We start from the raw sequence: 24,296 nt of genomic DNA on the forward strand, positions 1-24,296 counted from the left end.
CTATTCTGTCTGTCGGATATCTCGGCAACATGTAGGGAGGTGAAGGACATCCATGAACTCTAATATATGTAAACTTCTGAAATTGGATGAACCAAGCACCGTACCTCTTTACAAGCTCTTGTGCATCTTGAGATAGTCGATTGTGAATCCCGCCTTGCAATGTCCTGGTGATGTTCATCGTGAAGGTCAATTGACCAACTTGTAGTCACTTCCTGGAGGATGATGCAAATGAACATAGGAATCACAAACTCTGACTTCCCCGTGCCCTCTTCCGATCACTCCTCTGTGAGGTAGTCCTGCATATTCAAAACTCCTTATCAAGGCATATATGATGTATGAACTCATGTGGAAAGACTTGGTAGCCTTCAGTCTTCTTAACTGCATGTCCAAGCAATGGCTAATCATTCTAGCCCAATGAATTGTTCCTTTTCCTTGAACTATCACTTGGATGAAGTAGAACATCCACTTCTCAAAATAGAAGGCTTGAGGAGCCCCTGTAACTCGGTTGAGTAATGTTATCAAATCTCTGTACTCCTCCTGGAAGTCGATCCTATGTGGTGTGTTCGGAATCTTACTCAGGCGAGGACGGCTCTTGAGTAACCAATTCTTGTTGATGATGCTTAAGCAAGTGTCTGGATCATCTTCGTACATGGACCTGGCTCCTTCCAAACTTTTATAAATCATATCTTTATGTTCTGGCAGGTGAAGAGCTTCACTGATAGCCTCCTCTGAAAGATAAGCCAAAGTGTTTCCTTCCTTGGACACTATCGATCTGGACTGTGAATCATAATGGCGAGCACACTCGATCATCAACTCATGGCACTGGATTGCTGGAGGGAAGCCGGCCGCCTTGATAATGCCACTTTCAATTATTCTCCTTGCGACAGGTGATGGCTTGCCAATGTAAGGGACCTCTCGAAACTTCTTCACATTGAAGTTTCCCAGGTTGGTATCTCCAATGTTGCTCCACTTCGACACGATCTTGGTCTCCAATTCTTCGTTCTTTTGATCTTCCTTCATGAGGGCTGGACGACTGGTAGATGCTCCTGCCTTTGGGGTCGCCATCGTGACACCTACACAACATTTCATAATGAGTAATGGATTTTGCAATATAGAAATATAGATTAGATTAAAGATTGAATTTTAGGAAACTTCATGATAAATCCTTGAATTATCATTTCCTAAATATAATGATGCAATTTTGGAATGCAAGATTCAAATTTCAAAATTCAAGATTGAGGCTAGGACGATTCAAAATTCAAAATTTGGACAAGGGAGATCTTGCCATACCTTTCTTGAGAACTAACTCTAAAAAAGATGCAAAATTAGGAAATTTGCCTAGGCAAAATGAAAATTGGAGTCTTCAACGTGAGCTTCGCCTAGCAAATGCGCCTCCTTTATCAACTTCACCACCCTTGGGGTCTTCAACGCCTTAAGGGAAAATTCGCTCCCACTCTATCCTCCAATAAAGTTCGCACTCTTCCTTGGATGGAAATTTCGCTCCTCTCCTTGGATCAAAATTCGCTCCCTCTATTGCTCTTCCAAATTCGCATGTAACAATGATTGAATGATGTTTTAAAATGCTTCAAAGTACCCTTCTTATATAGGCGCTCATCTCCTTAATTACCCATAGGCCGACTTTTAGAAATAAGGCAAATAATAAATAAAATTTAAATAAAAATGGAGGCCGACTTTCATAAAAAATATGGAAATATAACCCCAAGCGCTCTCCCTTTTAATTTAATAATTAATTAATTTAAATGCCTTTGTAATTAATAATTTCGATTTTTAAAAAAAGGCCAAATTAATTATTAAATGCCTTATGCGCTATTTTAAATGCCAATTTAATTAAATAATTCAAAGTTTTTATCGAATTTTAGCATTTAATGTACTTCAAAATTTATTGGCGCCAAAACATGAGAGATATAAGGGATACTAACCACATCGCTCTGGTCCCTGGGAGAGGGACAGGAGCGCCTTAGCCAACTTGGATTGATTTTCACGTTCAAAGTCACTTCCTTTACGTCAAACTGGGATCTTCATTCGTAACTTGGAGTTTGATCTATTCAATTTTTTGAAATGAATGCCTCTTAGACCCTTTTCGCTCTGGTCCCTTGGTGAGGGACAGGAGCGATTTTTGCTTTTACTCCTTGGTCCTTGTCTTTTGAATCGCCAAATCAACTTGCGAGGTAGGCAATGATCATCTTTGTTTGTTCCACGCATGCCAATCTTGTCCTTTGCAAAGCAAACTCGATATTCTGGAGATTTTCGCCCTGGTCCTTGACTGAGGGACAGGAGCGAACTTTACATTTTAGCCAAAATTTGCCGAGCCTTGGGGTCAATTCCTTGTTTATCATCATCGAAAGGCGTTCCTCACCTTGCACAATTCTTGCCTTGGCGTGATTCTGGAGGGAGATGTTTGATTTCATAGAAATCGCCTTGGTCCTTGACTGAAGGACAGGAGCGATTTTGTATTTATGGCACAAAATTGTTGATTTTTGACGTTAACTCCTTGTTCATCATCTTGTTAAAGACATTTGGGATCTTGCATGACCTTGCCTTGACGTAGTTTTTTGAAGGGAACGGTTGACTTTATTGAAATCGCTTTGGTCCTTGACTGAAGGACAGGAGCGCCACTTTGTTCTTTGTGCGAACCCTTGATCATATCGACTTCCAATTTCCCTCAAAGCGAAAAACGTTGTTTCTTATTCCTTCTTGAGTCTTGCAAACGATAGTAATACTCTAAAATTAGGCACACTTGAAGAGTTCGCTCTGGTCCCTGGGAGAGGGACAGGAGCGATTTAGGCAATTCCATCAAGTTCTGTGGTCCTTTGCAACTTCGTTCTCCTTTAAAGCATTCCAAACATCATTTTGACTTCGTGTCTTGACTTGGACCCATTCAAATTCGGAGGGAGAGGCTAGATAACCAAGATTTCGCCCTGGTCCCTTGGAGAGGGACAGGAGCGATTTTGCATTTATAAGCTTATTTGTGTTTCGCCAACTTTCAAAATCATCTTCAACGGGGTGATCACGCCTTCCTTCCTTCATGTCAAACTTGAAACTTGTTTCGCTCTTGCTAAAAACTTGCCTTTTAAGAAAATCGCTCTGGTCCCTTGGAGAGGGACAGGAGCTACCTTGAAAAATTCGCCCTGGTCCCTGGGAGAGGGACAGGAGCGAACTTCTGTCTTGGGTCAATTTTCTCCTTCGTGGTCCATCCAAGTTATATTCAATGGAAAAAACGTACTTTACTTGATCTCTTCCAAGTCACGAAATCATTTAATCTTGCAAGAATAAGGCAAACTTGGTGTTCAAGCTCCAGTCCTTCAGTGAGGGACAGGAGCGATTTTGTCATTTTAGCATATTTCCTTGTTTGCAAATTACTTCAAATTATCTTCAATGGATGAAACATGTCCTCCTTGATCTCCTCGAATCAAAAAATTGTCTTGGCCCTGCAAGGACAGTGCAACTTTGAGAAACAAGCTCCGCTCCTTCAATGAGGGACAAGAGCGATTTTTGTCCTTAAGGTCAAAAACTCAACTTTTCATTGCAAACGACTAAGTCTAGATACTCCATCATGTTGATTTCACCCCTTATTGCGTCCTTGACGCTTCAATTTGATCAAGGCCAAAAAAATGCCCCAAGTAAACCATTTCGCCCTGGTCCCTGGGAGAGGGACAGGAGCAATTTGGCCTTAAACTTTAAAAATTTGCCATTTTGAGTCTCAAAAAATCTTCAAAACCTTCAATCCATGCTCGATTGCATCTCCTGGCGACCCTGCACAAGACAAATGAAACAAGTCAATAACCAAGATGCATAAAATACCAATTTCGCCCTGGTCCTTGACTGAAGGACAGGAGCGATTTTGCCTCCATAGGCCAAAATATCAAGAATTTAGGCTTTCAGTCACTTCACAAGGCATAATTAGGTCATCTCCAAGGCCAGGGGTCACTTATCAAACTTTCCAAAATTTGGTCAAAATTCACCCGGACAAAATTGCACAATTCCATCATCAACACTTAGGTAAAATTTGAACTTGCTTTCAAAATTCCGACTGGACCTAGACAGAAACACCTGACATCCTGACAGACTCATCCTATTTCAAAATTGCAACCTACGGGAGGAAGCTCAATAATCTTCAAAATTTGACTAGACTTCGGCTTGAAAATATCAACAGGAAACCCTAAGGCTTAGCCCTAGTCCAGACGACTCACTCACTTACCCAAAACCTGAAAAGCAGAGAGAAGAACAGGCAAACCAAGCAAAAATGAGGGGGTCCCCATTTCAATGGGGCGATGTGTGAAATGGTCACAACAGTATGTTAGAATGCAAGTCTATGGCAACTCCCATGGAAGCAAATCTGAAAAAGTTACATGAGGTTGCAGCTAGTTCAAATTTAGTTGATCCTACTATGTATAGGCAATTGATTGGATCATTGATGTATTTGGTCAATACAAGGCCTGACATATATTATGTTGTTAACACTCTCAGTCAGTTCATGTGTGAGCCTAGACAGATTCATTTTGTTGCAACTAAACATATATTGAGATATGTGCGCGGTACAATGGGATATGGTCTGAAATATACTTCTTGTGAAGGTCTGAAATTGCAAGGTTTTTCTGATTCAGATTGGGCAGGATGTGTACCTGATAGGAAGAGCACTTCCAATTGTTGTTTCAACTTAGGTTCAGCTATGATTTCCTGGTGCAGCAATAAGCAATTATGTGTGGCCCAAAGTACAACAAAAGCTGAATATGTTGCAGCTCCTATAGCAGCTCGAGAAGCAGTGTGGCTTTGAAAGCTTCTTGCAAGACTGTTTGGACAGCCTTTGGAACTGTTGACGTGTATTTTGTACACTATCAAACACAGAATAAAATACCTAAAGGTACCTTATCCTCTCTTGAGTAAAGCCTCCGAATGCTGAAGATGTCGCGAAAAGGATCAATCGGGATGACTTCAAGGTTCTTGTATGTAGGGTCTCTACGTGTGGATAAGCTCTCTGTGGTATGATGTGATTTGCTGGAATCACAAGGGGACTTACATTTGATGATTGAACGTCTGATCTGCTTTGAATATTGCTGGAACACAGGCTCTTACTAGCTTTGATTTGAAAAAAGGAAAAAAGACGAGGGCGAGGAGAGGATCTAATCCTAAAACTAAGGAATGTAGGAGCAATGATTGATCTTCGATGAAATTCTAACTAAGTCTTGTTTTGAAATCGCTGGACCATCTCCACAAGGCTAGTGCGATCTTCGAAGGAAAGCTTTATGATGTTCAAATCATCGCTGCAGGCATAGACACCATCAGGTTGATGCATATCAATGAAGAAGCGACAATTGAAGTTTAGCTTAAGCTGAATGATTCCAGTTGACTACGCAAGGCAAGTCTGCAATCAACAAACTGCTAGTAGTATGAATATACGAATTTCACCATCAATCAAGCACATTTCTTCCACTCATCTAATAACATGAAATCAAATATGAGAAGTATAAAGACCATGCAAATTGTCGAATCGACCCATAGATTTCACCATTTCTTCAATGAAGTTACAAGTCTTTTACAACAACATCTTGGCAACAATCTTTGCTTTCTCTCTCTACTCTACTTTAATTGCTATTCTATCAACTAGCTAACTACTCTCTATCTGTCTTCTAACTGCTTTCAACTATATTCTAACTATATTCTAATTGCCTTTACAAAATGAAATGCCAGGGCTTATATAGTGCCCTCAATACAATTCGATGGCTTAGATCAATTCGAGATCAATGGCCAAGATTCAACAATGAAAACCCTAATTAGGGTTTGTTACAACCATTACATAACATTTAATGCTTGACCAATGATAAAATTGTATTGCTTGGACACATGTCCTCTCTAGAAAATTCCACCAATGGATAGCTGGGGTAGGTACATCGGAGTTTGTGCCACCTTCCATGAGTTAGGTACATTGAATCTGGACATGTTGAGGTCGACCACACTGACTGGAGGAGTGATGACTGTGATGCCACCTCATCTGACACTTGTAACTTGGTAGATATTCAACTTGATGTTGTTGAGAAGCTATCTTTCATTAACTCTTCTGAAATTATCTGCTTCTTCAACGAACCCTTGTTCTAACTTCTTGTGTCCTTGATGTGCAGGATGATTGTTGTACCTCGCCTTGGAATACTGGATTGGAGAAGTTGCCCTTGATGACGTTAGTCCAAAGAAGGCCATCCTTGTCGATGCTAGACGGGAGGAAGTCGCCCTTCTCCTTGCTTGATCGTCTTGGAGGAGACCGTCCTTGATCTGGCTTGATTTTCCAACTTCGGGATCTCCATTTGATGCCTACACAACATTTCAAAATTAGTAATATATCTTGAAATCTAAAAATTAAACTTTAAAAGGAAGATTCAAGATTTTAATTAGGAAATTTCATGATAAATCTTGAGTTATCATTTCCTAATTAACCATGTAATACTTAGATTTTTCCAAAAAATGTCTAAAAAATCAAAACTTGAATAAGGGTGTCAAGATGATTTTGCCATACCTCCTCTTGAGAATTAACTCTAAGAAATGATGTAAAAATAGATGAATTTTGCTAGGCAAAGTGTAGATCAAAGCTCTCCCTTGGATAAAATGCACCTCCTTTAGCTTGGAAAAGAACTCCACCTTCCTCTTCAAAAATCTGGAAATTCGCCTTCAAATACCTTCAAAAGTCTGGAAATTATCCTCCAAACTAGCAAGAAATACGCCTCTCCAATAGCCTTCAAGATGAATTTCGCCCTCCACTAGCTTCTCCACACTTAGTAGAAATTCGCTCCACTCCTCTGGATTTCGCTCCTCAACTTGCTCTCCAATTTCGCACTTGAAAGGATGATTGAATGATTTGAATTGTGAAAAACACCTTCAATATATAGAGCGCTCACCTTCTACTTACCCATGAGGCCGACTTGATGAAAATAGGCCAAAAAAAAAAACTAAAAATAATAAAAATGATACCTCAAGCGCTCTTCTTTTTAAATTTTAATTTAATAATAATTAATTTCGAAATGCCTCAATTAATAAAAAAAAAAACGATTTTCCAAGGCCCAAAATTAATTATTAAATGCTATGCGTTTTTCATTAAATACCAATTTAATTAAAAAATTTTAAAATATTTCGAAGTTTTGGGCGAACTTGGCATCTAGTGCGATTTGCTAAAATAAGGCAAAAAATAATGAATTTTGATAACTTCGCTCTGGTCCCTTGGAGAGGGACAGGAGCGTTTTGCCTTGGTCCCTTGGAGGGGGACAGGAGCGATTTTGCAAATCCAAGCTTATCTGTCCTTTGTTAGCCTTCCAAATTATATTCAATGGATAAATGATGTTTTCCTTGGTCTCTTCAAATCATAAAATTGTCTTGATCCTGCAAGAACAGTGCAAATTTGAAATTCAAGCTCCGGTCCTTCAGTGAGGGACAGGAGCGAATTTTGTCCTCTAGGCCAAATCTTTTCACTTTTTATCTCGAAATTCCTTTGCTAGGGAAGATTTCACCTTACTTCATGCTATGAATAAAAGTTAATGTCCAAAAAAAGTCTAAAAATTGTGCATATAAAGAAAAGCGCTCTGGTCCTTCAGTGAGGGACAGGAGCGAATTTGACCTTCTAGGCAAAAACTTCATCATTTCATTGTCAAGTCTGGATGCTCTATCATGCTCATTTTCGTCCTTCACCATGCCTTTGATGTTCCAATTTGACCAAACAAGGTCAAGAATGACTCAAATAAGCCTTTTCGCCCTGGACCCTTGGTGAGGGACTGGAGCGTTTTGCCTTGGTCCCTTGGAGAGGGACAGGAGCGAAATTCGCTCTGGATCCTCAATGAAGGACAGGAGCGAAATTTGACTTTTTGAACTCTCTATCAGGATAATTTTTATGGAATATAACATTTAAGTATAAGTGAGAAGGAAATGTCACTTATACTTTAAGTTATATTCCATATATACTTTCAGGATGTTTGAGAGTGGTTTCAGACCTCCAGGAGTTATATTGCAAAATCTAGTTTTTTGAGGTTTTTCAGTTTCCAGACTTAGTCAAATTTCAGGATCAGGACATTCCAGACTTAGCCAAATTTCAGGATCAGGACTTTCAGACTTAGCCAGATTTCAAGATCAGGACTTTCAGACTTAGCCAAATTTTCAGGATCAGGACTTCACTCCAGCAGGACCTACTATCCTATTGATCTCCCCGACAGCACTCATAATGCAAAGGCTAACTAACAAAACCCTAAAAGACCAAAAAACAAACCCTAAAAAGCAAAAAAGCAAGGGTCCCCATTTGCAATGGGGCGATGTGTGAAAACGTCACAACAAGAACCTATAGTGATTCTTTGTGATAACTAAAGTTGTGTGAAGCTTTCAGTTAATCTTGTTTTTCATGATAGAACCAAGCATGTGGAAATAAAATATCATTACTTGAGAGATATGGTTCAAAAGAAAGCAGTGGAGCTCAAGTACATTTGCACAGAAGAGCAAACAACGAACATTATCACCAAGCTACTTCCTAGAGTGAAGTTTTTTAATTTTCGAGACAAGCTTGGTATTGTGGAGAATGATGCTCTTGCTGAGAGAGAATCTCAGCTTCAATGAATCTTTTACATGTTGTTAATGAGTTCTTCTCTGTGAGGGAGAAGTTCGAGGTGCAATCCCTTGTAATGCATTTTTCTCTGTGACGAAGAAATTTGAGGTGAAAGCGCTTGACGCTCTTTCCACTAATGGGGGTAGCCATAGTGGATGTCATGTTGAGAAACTCATGATGACATCACGTTGAATGACTCTGTGATGAGAGCTTGTCGTATTTCACTCACGGGAGTAGCCATGGTGAACATCATGATTAGTGAATCCATGATGCCTATCACGTTGACAGAATCTGTGATTAAATTTTGTTGTTTTCATATTGTGTTTGTCATGTTGAGAGACTCCATGACTTGAATATCTGTAAATGATATCTCCTTTGCTAAGAGGGAGTGTTAATGTTTGTAGCTGCAGGAGACTTCATTTTATCTGCAATGGTTGTATTATTGTCTTTATTATTCGTCCTTATGGTATTTTGTCAGTCCCTTCTTTGCTTCAATATAGTTGTATATGTAACAAGTTCTAAGTTTACCGTCACCGACCTGCATGCTAGCTGGAAAAGCATTTTCCTTTCTCTTTATATCTTATCCGTTGAGAGGTTCAATTATTTCTTTGCCTTTGTGGCTCGGTTGATATGGTTTATGAAACGTAATACAATGTAACTACCGCTTTCGGCATTGTGCACGTGAAGTGTTGACCCTTAGTCTACCTTCGCGATATTCATCTTCGAGTCTTGCTTTTTCATTGTAGAGGATTGCGGATTGTATCTTGGGAGACATGTGAAGTTCAAAAGAAAGGATATAATTATTCATATGCAGTGGTAATCATCAGGGTGTGAAGGTTTTGTTTCGTATCTTCTTCAACAACTCTATTTGCTAGCAGTTTTGTAGAAGCCTTTAGTTTTCTGAGATATTATCAACTTCTTCTCTTGTTTGGTAAGTGTTATCAATCATGATTAGATGATTGCTCATTAAGCTTGAGAGCTTTGTATTCAAATTTGTGCCTTCAATAAAATTTGATTATTGGTGTGGCTGGGTTTTTCACCCTCAGGTGGAGGGATTTCCCAAGATAAAATTTTTGTGTATCTTGTTCTTATAAGATTTCTAGTTTCAGAATTTGAGACTTATCTTTCTCGTTCAATTTTAACAGTTGGCTCCATTTGGATTCATTCTATCTTATCATGTCAACAAGGTTTTGTTGTTCTTCTTTAGGGGCTGAGAAACTATTGAAGGAGTGATCTTCCAGGCTGATAAACCAGGGGAATAGAGGCTTGTAGGCAGTGTGTTTACGAGTCTCCAATGGCAATCACATTCAAGGGTTGTAGTTGTGCTTCAAAGAGAATTTTATATGGGTTGTTTTGGCAGGGGTTGTAATAGTTAGTGTGTTTTAGTTTCTTAGTTGATTTTCAAAATTGTATTGCTGGTAATAACAACATATATTGTTGTTTTTTTGCTCGGCAATAATGTATTAATTTATTAATGTAAAAGTAAGTATCATTACAGCATACAGTTTCTGCCAAAAAACCTCCAAGATATCCACTGCGAACACCAAAATAGAAGTAGAAGATTTCCAAAAATTCACTACCCATTTCCCATCCCTCTCGCCAAACTCGAGCTTTTACCAAAAATTTCGCTTGATAACAGTTTTTAAAAAAGTTACCTCAATGTCCATTACATTTCAGAGAATTAAACAAAAAACAGAGTATGTATAAACCCCAAGAACAAAACAAAAACCACCATTTTCTGCTAAGGAACCAAGGAAGAAATTATCTTTTTTAAGATTTGTCTGGGTCGCCACCATCTCTCTGTTCATCGGTTGCTTTCCTCTTTCTTGATCGGAGCTCCCTCCGTCCCAAGCCATCCACCTCTGCCTTTGCCATTTCAATCATTGCCTCTGCTCTTCGATGCATTTGACACAAGCCTTTTGGCTACCAAACAAAAAGAATTAATTCATCATCATGGCCCGCCTCTTCATCTTTCATCCCCTCCCGGACATCAAAGCCTTTACTCGGCACTGCCCATTCAAGAAAGGTATCCAATCCTTCCAGAAAATCTTTGTGCACAATTGTCTCCATAACCTTCCTTACCATGCCTACCAGTTCCCCCACATCTAACCCCCATGCCATGATCAAAGAATAAACATCCATATTGGTCCTGTATCTATGCCTTACCAAGTTGAAGGCTTGGCCTAAAATTAAATGCACACATTGCACCAATTGTTCATCATTGAAGAGGAAAATACTCCTCAAATGTCTATCAAAGACCTCCCCAAAGAACGGACACAACCGTTTGTTTGTTCTTAAAGTGAAGTTGGCCTCCATGGATATACTGCAGCTACAATTCTGCCACCCCAAATTTCAACTCACCACTACGACACCACCATATTGCTCAGCCCACCACTACCAGCTCCTTCTCAAGCCAGAAAACCCTGCCGAAGTCCCTTGAAGAAGGAAGAGCTCTAAATGTGAAATGCCCTCCAAACTCAAATGCTCATAAATATGCTGCAGGTTAATAGCATGTCATCGCTTCGAATAACATCACATCACTAATTTGAGAAATAAATATGCACAAGCTTTGAGAAATAAACTTAAGTTTCAAATACCAACTTTTTCAATCTTTTAAATTGCATCTAATGGAAGTTGTCGGAAGTCTTCAAATTTAAATTCACCAATCCCATTGAAGGATAAAGCCCACTAAGATAAGGTGACCGCCTCCATATTCCCCAATCGCTTAACATGACTAATTTGGAAATCTTGCAACCCTGCTAATTCATCTACTATTAAAGAGATTAAATTTTGTAGATGCCATGCGTCAATCTTCCCCTTCATGATAGACTGAATAATTATAAGGGAATCACCTCAAAGTGAATTTTTGTCACCCCAACATTTTTCTCATCCTAACAGCCATAGTTGGACTACTCGCAACTCGGCTCGACTCGCCAAGCCCCTGGACAAAAAACTCGGGAAAAACTCGGAAAAACTTGGCAACTTAAAAACATGCTTAAACTTAGTAAAAAATGCATTTTTTTTGCAAAATTTAATGAGAAGATGCATCCAATGAGTCAATAAATGATAACACAAAAGAAACAAGCTGATTCTAGATATATTTAAATGCAAAGTGTCTACAAAATCGCATCCTCATGAGGAATGCTAATGGCTGGAAGCTTGGAAGCAAAATAGTAAATTACTACATAGTTTTTGTAAAAACAAAAGTAAATACATCATTACAAATTACAATTACAACTTCCTCTTCCCAACTCTAGCAAAAACTTAGGGAGAGGTAGAACTAGAGGGTCTAGTCGTATAAGTCTGTTGTGGGCGTGACTGTGCCTCCTCGCTCGGTATGGCTGACTGAGACTCATCCTCCATCCTGGATGAAGCTATGTCTCCACCTACTTCTAGCACTGGCAATGAATCCTCATCCTCATCCTCCTCCTCCTCAATGTCATCCAGCCTGAAACCAAATCCACCCCCCTCCTCCATAGCCTGCCTCTCCAAATCAGTGATGTCAATGTCGGAAAACAATGGAGGTTGCTCCTGTGATGTCCAATCATTGTAAGGATCTATATCATCCAAGTCAATTGGACCACCTTCTAGTTCCTCTACCTTCCTTACGCACAATCGAAATTATATTGCACGTAAACAAGGTAGTTGAGTCATTTCTGCGCTAACTTGCTTCTCTTCTCTGTGTGGATTGCTTCAAACAAGCTCCAATTGCGCTCACAATTGGATGAACTGCAAGGCTGACATAAGACTCTGAGGGCAAATTTTTTGAGATGTGGGGTGTTTCCACCCCAATTTTGCCACCAAGCATCTGCAAAATAAATAAAATGGAAAAGTTAGAAAGCAAAGAGAAAAGAGAAAACACAATTTATCAATCATTTTAGTCTTTAGATCCCAAAATCCAAATGGCAAATGTTATTCCTGGGGTTTGAGTGGTTCTTCCTCTCCTAGCCAGCTCTGAAGAGAATAGCTTACCCCTTCCTCCCTCATAATTTTGGAGCTCACTCACAATGAGGTCTCTCTCCTCAACATCAGGTACCATCCTCTCAATGCATGTACTGAGGCCCTCCATGACTTCTCCATTCAGATCTGAGTAAGAACCCTCGAACCTAAAACGAGGGTTGAGGAAGTACCCTGCTGCATGAATGGGTTGGTGGAGCTGATTGTTCCACCTCCTATCAACAATTTCCCAAATGGGATCAAATTTGAGTCTATCCCTCTTGTAGTAATTTTTGATAGACTCCTTGGCCCTATCCATGGCCTCATAAAGATATCCCATTGGGGTTTTATCCTCATCCACCAAGCGAAGAACTCGAACCAAGGGCTCAGACACCTACAATTGAAAAATACAAATTACAAAAAGATTAAAATTTAAATAATGAAGTTACAAATTAGTAATGAGAGGCTTGAATCAAGAATAACTAAAATTTAAAAATTAAAGTTTTGAAGTAACAACCTTCACAATCTCTGCAGCCCTACTCGCCAGGCTCAAAAACTCGGCGAGTTTTTGAAACTCGCCATGCTCAAAAACTCGGCGAGTGTGCCATCTATGCTAACAGCCATTAAAGTTGCAGATGCTTCTGCAATATTATTTGTACTCTCTTCAAGTTTCTTAGCACCCAGAGCCACTACATCCCCTTTCCAGTTACGAACAATAACACTCGCACTAGATGGTCCAAGATTCCCCTTCGAAGCACCATCAAAATAATAACAGCGTATATTGTTGTTCTTGGCTGTTGTTAGACATTTATTTTCATGCATCTTGCTATTGTGGGAAAGTGTGAGGAGTTTGGAGAGTATTTCGGATTTTATAGTGGATTTGTGAAGCTTTGAGCTCCATTTTCGGAGTCTATTTTGTAATGCTACATGGCAGATTTGTAGACTGTCATAAACATATTTTCGCATGCTGTTATAATGCCAAATTTCTGCAGAAACTTCTTATGTTTTTATGAGGGTTTTAAGTGTTTATAAGTTCATTGGTGTAATTTTCAGCATACCCAATTTCACCGTTCGGTTGCAAATTGTAAATCTAAGTTGGGTTATTAGAATTTTGTAAATCTGGTATAAAATTGCAGCAAGGGTTATTACAATAAATGTCACAACATTTTCAGAACACTACAAACTTTGCAATGATCATTTATTTCTTGCATATGGATTTATATATCGTAACTCTGGATAGGTTAAGTATGTTTTATGCCTAATGTGTATTCTCTAAAGCATTTATGTTTTAGATCATCCTTCTATGTTTTCATTCACTATTTCTCCTCTCATGTAAAGTATGACTCAGTAATCCATTTGAATAGACACTGGTCTCAATTAAAAAATAATTCAATCATGCTTCTAAACAAACAAAATCATTAACTAATAGCTTGAAACAATAAGATTTGAGCTTATTGTTCCAATATGATAGCTGAAACAATTTATATTTGCAAGCAAATTATCATATCAGCAATATTATAGAGGGTTTGGCTCACATATAGCTATGCCAGCTTACCCTTGGCTGCCTAACCATTCTCAATATTGTAATTGCAATCTTGGCAGGAATTAAAAGGCATTAGCCACCAACCTATTGTACCCGCATCCTACATTTTTTTTTAATCATTTTTGAGATCCTTTGACTCCGTTTCCAATCAACACCATCAAGTGTATTAATGTCCATTTAAATATCAGTTGTTTCAAACCCTATGCCTCATATTGCAGACCATACCGCATCATTAAGGGGCATTTAGAAAGGTTTTTGCCTGCAATACAGGTTGTATGACAATATGTAAGTGGGGCTGTTATTATTTGCAAGTTGAACTGACTTTTACTGATTTATCATTACTATTCATAGCTATAATGCTGATGGTTTTAGCTATTATTATTAATTATTTTAATTGGCAATCAGATCTAAACATTGGCTTAAATAAATTTGGCAGCATCTATTAGTGGATCTGCTGATTATTCGTTGATAATTTGACAAATGAATGACTAAATTCTGAAAATTATTATTGTTGATCATAATTAAGGTTTAGTAAACATTTTAGCATATATTTTCAATCTTTAATAATCATAAAATACAAAAAAGAATGCATATATTTCCAAAGTTCTCAATTCAGGGCATTACACATGTTCGGGATGTCTAAGATTCTCCTATCACTACCACCTCCACAAGTCAATCCAACCATCAAATGAATACATTATACTCCTTTGAGAGTCTTTAGAAACAATGTTTCACAAACTAGTCAAGGGTACAAGATCATCTTTCCACTTACCAAGCCTTTTGATGAAAGCAAGCCAAAGTCCAAATTGTATAGACAGGACAAGTATTGTGAACACTATAAAATCCAAAGAAAAACATTAATTGCTGCCCAAAGTTCAAGGATTACATTCAAGATCTAACTAATAGCAGCACTCTTGACATTGAGGAAGTTACACCTACATCACACAATGGACAAACAAAGACACACTGAGATCCTTTTCTGAAGAAAGCCAAATGAAAACAATCCCACTCTTTCATGAGATTCATAAGATCCAAGATCTATAAGTGTCCTAAGTTCCAACAACATCCCACTAATTGATGCAAACAACTAAGAGAGTATATCAAATATTTAATTGTTATAGGGGATTTTGAAATAAAAGGAGGTATGTCTACATCATTGAAAACATACTTGGGGACATATCAAGATCACTCCAAAGCACGTTCAAACTTGCTCACAACCAACACAAGGCTAAAACATCCAAGCCAATTCTTGCCATCATATAACAAAACCCCAAGATCAAGAGACCCAAGCCGATGCTATCCATCATCCAACAACTCCCTCATGCCATGATGAGACTATTGATCATATTGCAAATTTAGACAAGCCAGTCATATTTGGTCATGTTGGGCATATAATTGATCAAGGTACAACAATCATAACAATGAGCAAGTGCAAATGTCCTATCACCTTTGTTCAACTATCTTTATCAAAGTACGTTTCCTCACGAATGAGTAAGTGGTAAGTTTGAAAAATTCTTGATTATGCAATGATAGGCTCACATCATGTTTCAAGTGCAACAAGTATCCTATCACAAACAAAATATGTCAACTCTTCAGTTACAAAGGAAAAGGATTGGATCTTCGTGAACAAGACATCCTAGAACCTGTACCTTTATGCAAATCGTTGTCATCAAGGCAAAAAGATACGATTTTTCTAATAAGCAATTTAATGATGTTGGTGATACTCTCATGATCGCTAGGGCAACTTCATCCAATGTAAACATTTATATAGAGGTCATCAATAGTCGCTATGAAAATCTTGTTGCCACCCATCCTTTCACCACCACCACTATTTCCATACCATCAAACTTTACCTCCAACATCCTAAACTTGAAGATTGGGAGCAACAAGATCACAAATTATATGAAGCAAAGAATCTTAATGAAGTACAAAATCAAAATCAAGCAGAAAATAAAAATGAATCCAAACGGCAACATGGATATAAAAATCAAATGGAAAGCAAAAGAGAGAACAAATCCAAGTGGAGCAAAATATCAAAATAAAGTAACCAATCAAAATGCAATGTGAGATCAAAAGCACTTTTTTATAAAAAAGGTATATGTCATCTTCGTGACTATTATTGATCCTAGCTCATGAAGCTCCACAATTCAATAGGCATATTAAATTGTTGGTCCTAATTCTAATTCCAATACTAGATCCAAATCCATGTCTCCAAAATCCAACACCATCTTCAAATTAAAAAATCCCCAATCCCAATCCCAAACTCCCAAATCTAAAATCAGTTTTATCTTCCCAACAATGCTCTACTATAAACCCTATGATGGTACCTTATCAAGATGTTCACATTTGAATCAAGCCAACTCAATAATCCAAAAGGATCACAAATCTTAGCAAAGCAATTACTTACAACAATTTACTACTAGCATGTCATTATAGGAGCATAGAAGTCATCTACATTAGACGAAAAGGACCCTAAAGAACCCCTGAATGTCAAGAATCGTAAGCGTTCTCATACTTAACACTATTAATGTAATCTAAGCAATTAAAAAATCTCCAAAAAAGATCAAAACAATAGAGAAAAATTATCCAATGGTGAAAACAATTCCTATGGGGCCTTGTGCGTGCACCTACCATAATGAAAACCCATTTGCAAATATCATGTATAAATTAGTTGTCTACATGTACTTTGCACTCGGAGGCAGGTCCACTCTGTTGTACCTATCCATCCCATCATACTTATCCTCCACCTTGCTTGACCTCGACAAGGGTAAGGGCAAAGTGTTAAAGCATGCTTTAGAAGCATCTTGACATGTCTAATATTCAATGAGGGCTCAAGGATTCTATCACAATTTACATTTCAGTATACTAACAAAGGCTATAAAAAGAAATTATGTAACAAGCAATTCAGCGACATCTTGATGTCAACAAGCATTTCAACATAGCATCATGAACACAATAGAATAGGGCATGTTATTCCTATGTGAAGTAATCATTGAAGATCACATCATGAATCCCTCCAATTAATCCTGAATCCTTCAACCATCTATTCCATCCATGATCTATAATTCGTCAAACAATACATCTAACCTGCCCTTCATCATTGTCACTATACTTGGTTTTCCCTTTTCGGTTACAAGCAATCACCACAATCCCAAGCAATCTATTCAACATTATCTTCCAACAAAACAAAACAATAGCAAGCAATCCATTCAAATTTTAGCACAATCTATCCTGATTTTCAAAATGGTGCAATATAAACAAAAATAATCTTGAGGTTCTTTCTTTAGTCTTTCTGAAATCCAATCCTTATTCAGTTTCAACCAATCATTACATTGTCATCAAGATATTGTTCCCAATCTGACCCCTAGCATATATTCTTGCTTGAGAGTATAGCAAAGCTATAATCAATATCGTTGTCCAAATCTGATTTTCAACTTTTCTTTTCTTTTCATTTAAAGACATAAAGTTTTCAGTCCATAATGTTAACTTGAAGCTTTTGGATTTGAGTACATAAGTATTTTTCCATCAATTCAAAAAGAAAGATTCAAATCCTACTCCATGATCCATCATAAGGATGTAGATAGCAAGAGAAGTGACCTATAATGGTAAATAGCAAAACAAGCTAGCTAAATAGAAGAAAGGGAGTGAGGTTGATCTAGGAACCAAGAAATATGAGAGGGAAAGGATTGATTAGTCATTTTTTGGGGCAAAATTACGAAATTACGAAATGAAAAATAAACAGTAGAAATTGCTTGACAATAGAAACTGCTTGAGTTTATAAAAGAATTTTAAGGAATATAAGACAACATTAAATTATGAAAAAATGTGCATACACACAACTAAGATAATGAATGGATATAAAGATCAAATTCACATCCAAGTACCCCTAATTACCCATGTGGCCCATGTTGTTCCTAAGACCAGGCCCATCCCCAACATTGACCCCAAACCAAAGACTAGGCCCCATCCTGAGTCTATGTCAAGTCCTGAGTCTAAGTCAAAAAATTTGGTTGTTGAGTTGAATCTTAGTCCCAACTTTCAAACTATGCCTCCAAGTACCCCTTGTCTCCCAGGTGGCCTAGGCCCATCATGACAATGATGCTAAGACAAGTCCATGCACAGGGCCCACCTTGAGCTCAATTGAACTTCCACAACATTGGGCCCTAACCATGTTGCCAAGCGATTGCATACCTCGAATCACACAAGTCACTATCACCCAAGTCAGTCATGAGATTAGGCATGTCATGGCTTCCCAACATTAGGCCCCAACAATTTTCCCATGTCATGGCTTCCCAGAGGTAGTGAAAATCACCCAAGACAATCACATCCACCAATTGCCCCCAACTCATGCCAATATTTTCAAAGGTTGACTGTCATGTCCCCACCCTTAACCCAGTAGTTAGATTCATAAAATGTTAATAATAAACAGATTATTATACACATTCATAATCATTAAATGTTACACATCACAAATTAATATTCTTGTTAAAATTAAATATTCATTAATATTCTTATTAATATTACATATACATCAATATTCTTATTAATTTTAATTCTTAATCATATCCACTTTCTCCCTTATCCACAAATAAATAAATAAAAATTTAATTCTTCAAGACCACCCACACTCATTAGATGAAAATCATCTTAATCATTCTCCACCATCCATTTGCAATCAGTTCAAAGTTCAAACCCTTCATCTTTCATCTTGCTCTATAAGCTAAAAAAAATAGTAAGTTTTCTCCTACTACCTTCAACCATCCATTTCAATACATCTTCAAATCTACACCATTCACATTCTCAACCAAGAATCTATAAATCCAAGACAATACTTCATCAAATAATCCTCTTGAACTTGATAAATACATACTATCAAAATATCAACAAGATCAATCACAATAATCCATCAAATGCTTGACAAGTACATGCCACATATACATTGCATAAGTCTGCATAACCACATCAATCACATCTCAAACAATCAACTTCAATAAAGAGAGTTTGTATTAGTAACATTATCAAGTCGGTCGATCCTTCATCAAGTCATCCTCTTGAACTTGATAGTGTAATGTCATGAACTTGATTGCTTTTTTAATTTTACAAATTTATAATGAAAATGCATAAACCATCACACTTTTTTATCACCAAGATCTCAAAGTGGGAAGGCGAAAGCATATAATAATTGGGTCACTATCTTACTAGTGGCAAAACACACAACTCTACAATGCATACAAATATTAAAAATGAAATAGATAAACTAATGGCTAGGCTGCATACCCCTCCAAGCTTGACAATCAAATCTGAAATACCGGATCACCATCCAGTTTTATACAATTAAACATTTAAGATTGGAAACTGAAATTTTCATGATATCTCTAGATGTAACAGCAGAAACCTTCTTCAAATTATTGCATCAGCAAATCTGTTAATGTGATAACCAGAAATATGAAGAAATTATAAAATCAACCTCTATGATTAGCTATAGAAGATAATATCAACTAAAAACAATGATAATATGTTAAAATTTGCTTCTGAATAGCTGTCACAACATGATACTAACCCTTTTTACTGAATCAGTCACCAAAACAATGTAAACTTACATAAGAAACCCTGTATAGCAAACCAAAGAAAACACTACAAAGTGTTTTGATTCTTGCTTAGAATGCTGCAGTTTTGATTCCAAATTTGGCTGCAAATCCTTCAAAATTGACTACAACTTCCTCTAAATGCCAAATGGCCCTCTATATGTTGTACAACCAGCTATTAAGGACACACACAACTGCAAATGGAACGGCCTATAACAAATGGAATAAGATCTATAATCCGCAATGGTAAGGCCTGGAATAGAAATATGATACAGCCAACTAAGGTATGCCTCTTCCGCACAAAAATAAATCAATGAGATTTGCAAGCAAATGGAATTATGATAAACCCTTCAAATCTGGAACTAACCAAAATCTGAGATTAATTCTACAACTAATCAACACAATGAACTCCACAACAATCAAACTAAATACTGCAAGCATGCAACACTCCAGTAATCTTTAAATGAAATTATTCAAATGAATAGGAGGAATTTGTCCACAAATCCACTTTTGTCGAAGGGTTTTCATCCCAAGGCAGAAAAAATGAACAATCTTCAATCTGAAGAAACTAAAGTTTGATAATAAACTAAACTATCTTCTTCAATCCCCCACTCCTTTTATAGGCACCGTTCAGGAAATAATTGTTTCCTCATTTTGCCTCCAAAACTAATTTTAAAGAGTGTCTATAAAAACCTTTCAAATCCACTTTTGGATCCAATTTCTACTGATACTTTTGTCCTTTTAAAAACAACATTTTTAATAATAAAACATGATTTGTTTTTTATGAATATAACTCAAAGTTATTTTTTCGACAGTTTAACCCAAGTTTTTAAATTATTTCCTTTGCACCACCCCATTAGCCTACAGAATATTAAATAATAGGCTACGGGTCTTAACTTACATTTCAAAGGGGCCATCACAATATCATAAAGACCAATCATAGCAACCCAGCAAAGGCTTGATAGGTATATGCACAAAAATCTTTCATGATTCTTTGAGCAACCACATCAATCGCATCTTGAGGAATCAATATCAGCAGAGACGGTTTTTATTGGTAAGATTAACATTTTTTTTTTTTTTATTTGAATTATTTTTAGTTCAATTGAGAGTTATACTTGATTTAGAATAAAGAGTTTAATATTGTTTTAATCTCATTGTATTTTGTTATAAATTTTGTATATACACATACAACCATATGTTCTCTAAGTTGCGAATAACAAAAAATATTATACAAGTGTGCATAACGATTGTCAATATGTAATGATAGCATTTAAAATGCACTGACAACTTATGTAGTTTAGTTTATTTATTTTAGCTCTATGATGTAGTAATTAATTTATCTAACAAATTTCTTTGATAGGTAATCGGGTGAAAGAACTATGTAATCTATGAGATAGTTTTAGTCTTTTAGAATGTGAATGCCAAAGACTAATGCCTAGAAGTCACTACCTAATAGGAGCAAAGAAGTCAAGCAACTTTAATTGGGATGCTAAAAGGAAGTAGATAAATTTCCTCTAGAACCATTAAATAGATTGTAAATCTCCCCCTAATTTCATAATCAAACTGCCATATGAAAACGGCATGCTCTCCATTTTCCAGCTGCGAAAGAGGCAAAGCTTGCCTTCTCATCTCAAGGAAATTAATATTATTTGTCAAAATGTAATTGATGTGGTTTCCCTCTGACGTAGCCAAGAGGTAATTTAAGGCTCTCCAGTTTTTCCTCAAACAGTTTGGGTGGATTATAAGGACTTCAATATAAGAAGAAAATGTCAATCATAATGGCAAGCTTAATCCAAGGATAGAGAGGAAAAATCTAAATTGTCTAAATATACTTTTTGAGACTACATGCATAAAATAAAGTAACTTGAAGTTCAATCCCTAGTTTCATGCATTTCTTAATATATTATTTTCTGTGTCTTGAAAATAAAAACTTTAAAGAAATCAAAAATGTCTTGCAATAACATCTCACCGTTTCTTCTGCACAATATAAATTCGTCCCTATGATACCTGTAGGACCTCTCTTCAGCCATCCAACAACATATAATCCATTTATGTAGGAGGCATTATCTGTTTTGCTTGGCATCAAGACACGGCCTTTAGAATTGGGTACAATGCCTGCCAAATAAAGTTATATTGGGTTAAAAACTTGAGCCAAAACACTTCCATGTAGAATGTAAGCTCTATGCAAAATTAGAATTGAAGGTACTTGATATTGATAATACTCACCTCCATCTTCAGGACAAAGTAAAGGTTCTAGTTGATACTTTTCCTTTAAAATTAAATTTGAGAACAATGTTAAAAAGAGAGATCCCATCTAAATAAGAACAAACTTAATAATGTACTTTTAGGAAAAACTAGGCTTGAAATACTCTCTCCAACCATAAGCTGAATAGAAATGTTGTTCAGGGATGATGTCACAAAGTTATTCAAAGCTGTGTTTTGTGGATTGAGACAATAAATTCTCCAGCAAGCATCATCGATTCTCTCTCCTTACATAATCATTCCTCTAGAGGCTTTCAAGCAACACTATGCACTTGTCAAAGGGGATCACATCATAAACAACTTGATCAGGAATATTGCTTCACAGTAGAGTATTTACGATGACTTAATTTCTCTAGTGTCAATGTTCTCTAGTGTCAATGTTGTGTCCTTATTCCAACCTATTGGACAATGATTTGGATGGGGCAGTAGTTTCTAATCACCATCAAATTGCAGTCCAAGGAGAAACTATCTGTCAAAAGGAGATGAAATGTGCTGTCAAAATCAGTCAATCTGCTGTCTAAGTAGATAAATTGTAGTATGGATGAACAGTGAACAGTAACAGTAAGCGTGAGAGGTAGGTTACACCCCTGCAAAAATTTCAAATGAAAAAGCATTTTTTTTTTTTCTGATTAAGGCCAACCCACTTTTTAGGTTCAAACATGGCCACCTTGTTCTGTCTTGTATAGTAGAAACTTTCATGTATTTATATCATTTCATTTTTGTCACCATTTCATTCATTCAATTTACAGCAGCCGTCCAGGACAGAAACAGAAAGAATGGCAGAAAAGAAAGACTTCAGCAGGCACCTAAGGTAGAATAACCATCTAGGTTGGGAAACAAAGAGATTCAATGCTGGCACAAGGTCATAATCCACACAAGTAGGGTTGTTCACCAGCAAAAGTTCTGCAAGTTGAGTGATTGAAAGCAGATGGCATAAATAACGATTTCCCATGATCTGGAAACAGTGGAAAGACAATGCAAATCACACAATAGACTAGAAAAATGATGGCAGGAATCATAAATGCTGAGGACTGGAAGTGTGATGTTGGAAGCATTGATTGCAGTCACAATGGAAGGTTCTTCTTAAAGAATGTCCAGTCACACAACACAGAGACACAGAAGAAACAAAAGCACTTCAATAAGAAATAACACAAAGAATGGAGGAACAATGATTTTTATTGATAAAAATGGCAGAAAGTTTAGATTACAAGGAATACATGCAAGCTCTTTACCATGAGGATCCAAAGCCTTAGGACCTAAAAGCCCCAACTATGTACAAGATTCTCGTATATATACACACTTAAAATTAAATTTGGCAACCAAATCCACCATCATTATTGTGGCTACTCTAACATTCAAACTTTCCAACTTTGCTGCTTGCATCGAATGTCTCAAATCTATTGTCAGTCTAACTCCATCTAGGTGTAGTAAATTGATGCACAAAAGGCATGCATTCGACTAAACAGACCAAAAGATCCCTTAGCAAGCAACTTATTAACTTAGATGTGTTCAATTTAATTATCAACCAGGAAATCGTATCTTATTGGATGATGTTGGAACTGGATGTGCAGTTGAGGACTCTAAGTCGTTCTATCAATTGTGCATAGGAAATCAAACTGAAGCAACATCCTTAACTGAAAATGTAATTATTCTACAAACAAACTTGACGATTTAACAATTGCTATGGGTAACTGCTACTAATGATTCAACTGTACTATTAACTTTTTGCACACAATTATTTTAACAACTATAGGCAACATTAATCACATTAATCTGGAATCAAGGAATATAGCTCAACAAATTAATCTAACATTAACAACAATCTAAACTACTAAGAGTATTACCGTCACCTCAAGTGGCACTTCTTGAATAGCTGCAATCCCATATTATCTGTATTCAAATTTCAACTCAAAGCTCCATTGATTGAATCCATTCTTATTGTAATTCAAAAAGAGTACATAAACTGATAACAGACTATTCATTCCACAAAGGTAATGACAACAGAATCTATTCACTAACTATCGACTCTAACAGGATCTAGCATATATATTGGATCTTGAGAGTCTCATTAAAACTAGAATCAAAAGTAAACAAATGTCAATCCTCCCAAAAACATAGGGAAAAGACTTATTCTATCCTAAACAACAATAGGAACCTAATTAGATCTTGAGAGTCTCATTAAAACTAGAATCAAAAGTACAACAAATGTCAATCCTCCCAAAAATATAGGGAAAAGACTTATTCTATCCTAAACAACAATAGGAACCTAATTATGAAAAGGTGCGAGTGTCACAATTCTCTTAGAACTCTGCATTATTAAGAAAGCAATTATAACAGAAAATGTCTAGAAATAAGGCATAGTAATTTATGAGCCATGTTC

At 36.9% G+C, this 24,296-nt stretch overlaps 1 protein-coding gene across 4 annotated transcripts in view; it reads right to left on the reverse strand.

The window, feature by feature from the left end:
* The window catches only part of LOC131061576 (NADPH:adrenodoxin oxidoreductase, mitochondrial), a 138,443-nt gene that overhangs the window by 40,114 nt on the left and 74,033 nt on the right, over window positions 1–24,296 (reverse strand). For all 4 annotated transcript variants that reach the window (XM_057995331.2, XM_057995329.2, XM_057995333.2 and 1 more), the window contains one exon: window positions 21,624–21,769. In XM_057995331.2, coding sequence (XP_057851314.2) covers window positions 21,624–21,769 — 146 coding nt within the window. The remainder of the gene's footprint in view (window positions 1–21,623; window positions 21,770–24,296) is intronic.

The sequence above is a fragment of the Cryptomeria japonica genome, chromosome 6 (genome assembly GCF_030272615.1).
Source record: "Cryptomeria japonica chromosome 6, Sugi_1.0, whole genome shotgun sequence".
Lineage (NCBI taxonomy): Eukaryota > Viridiplantae > Streptophyta > Pinopsida > Cupressales > Cupressaceae > Cryptomeria > Cryptomeria japonica.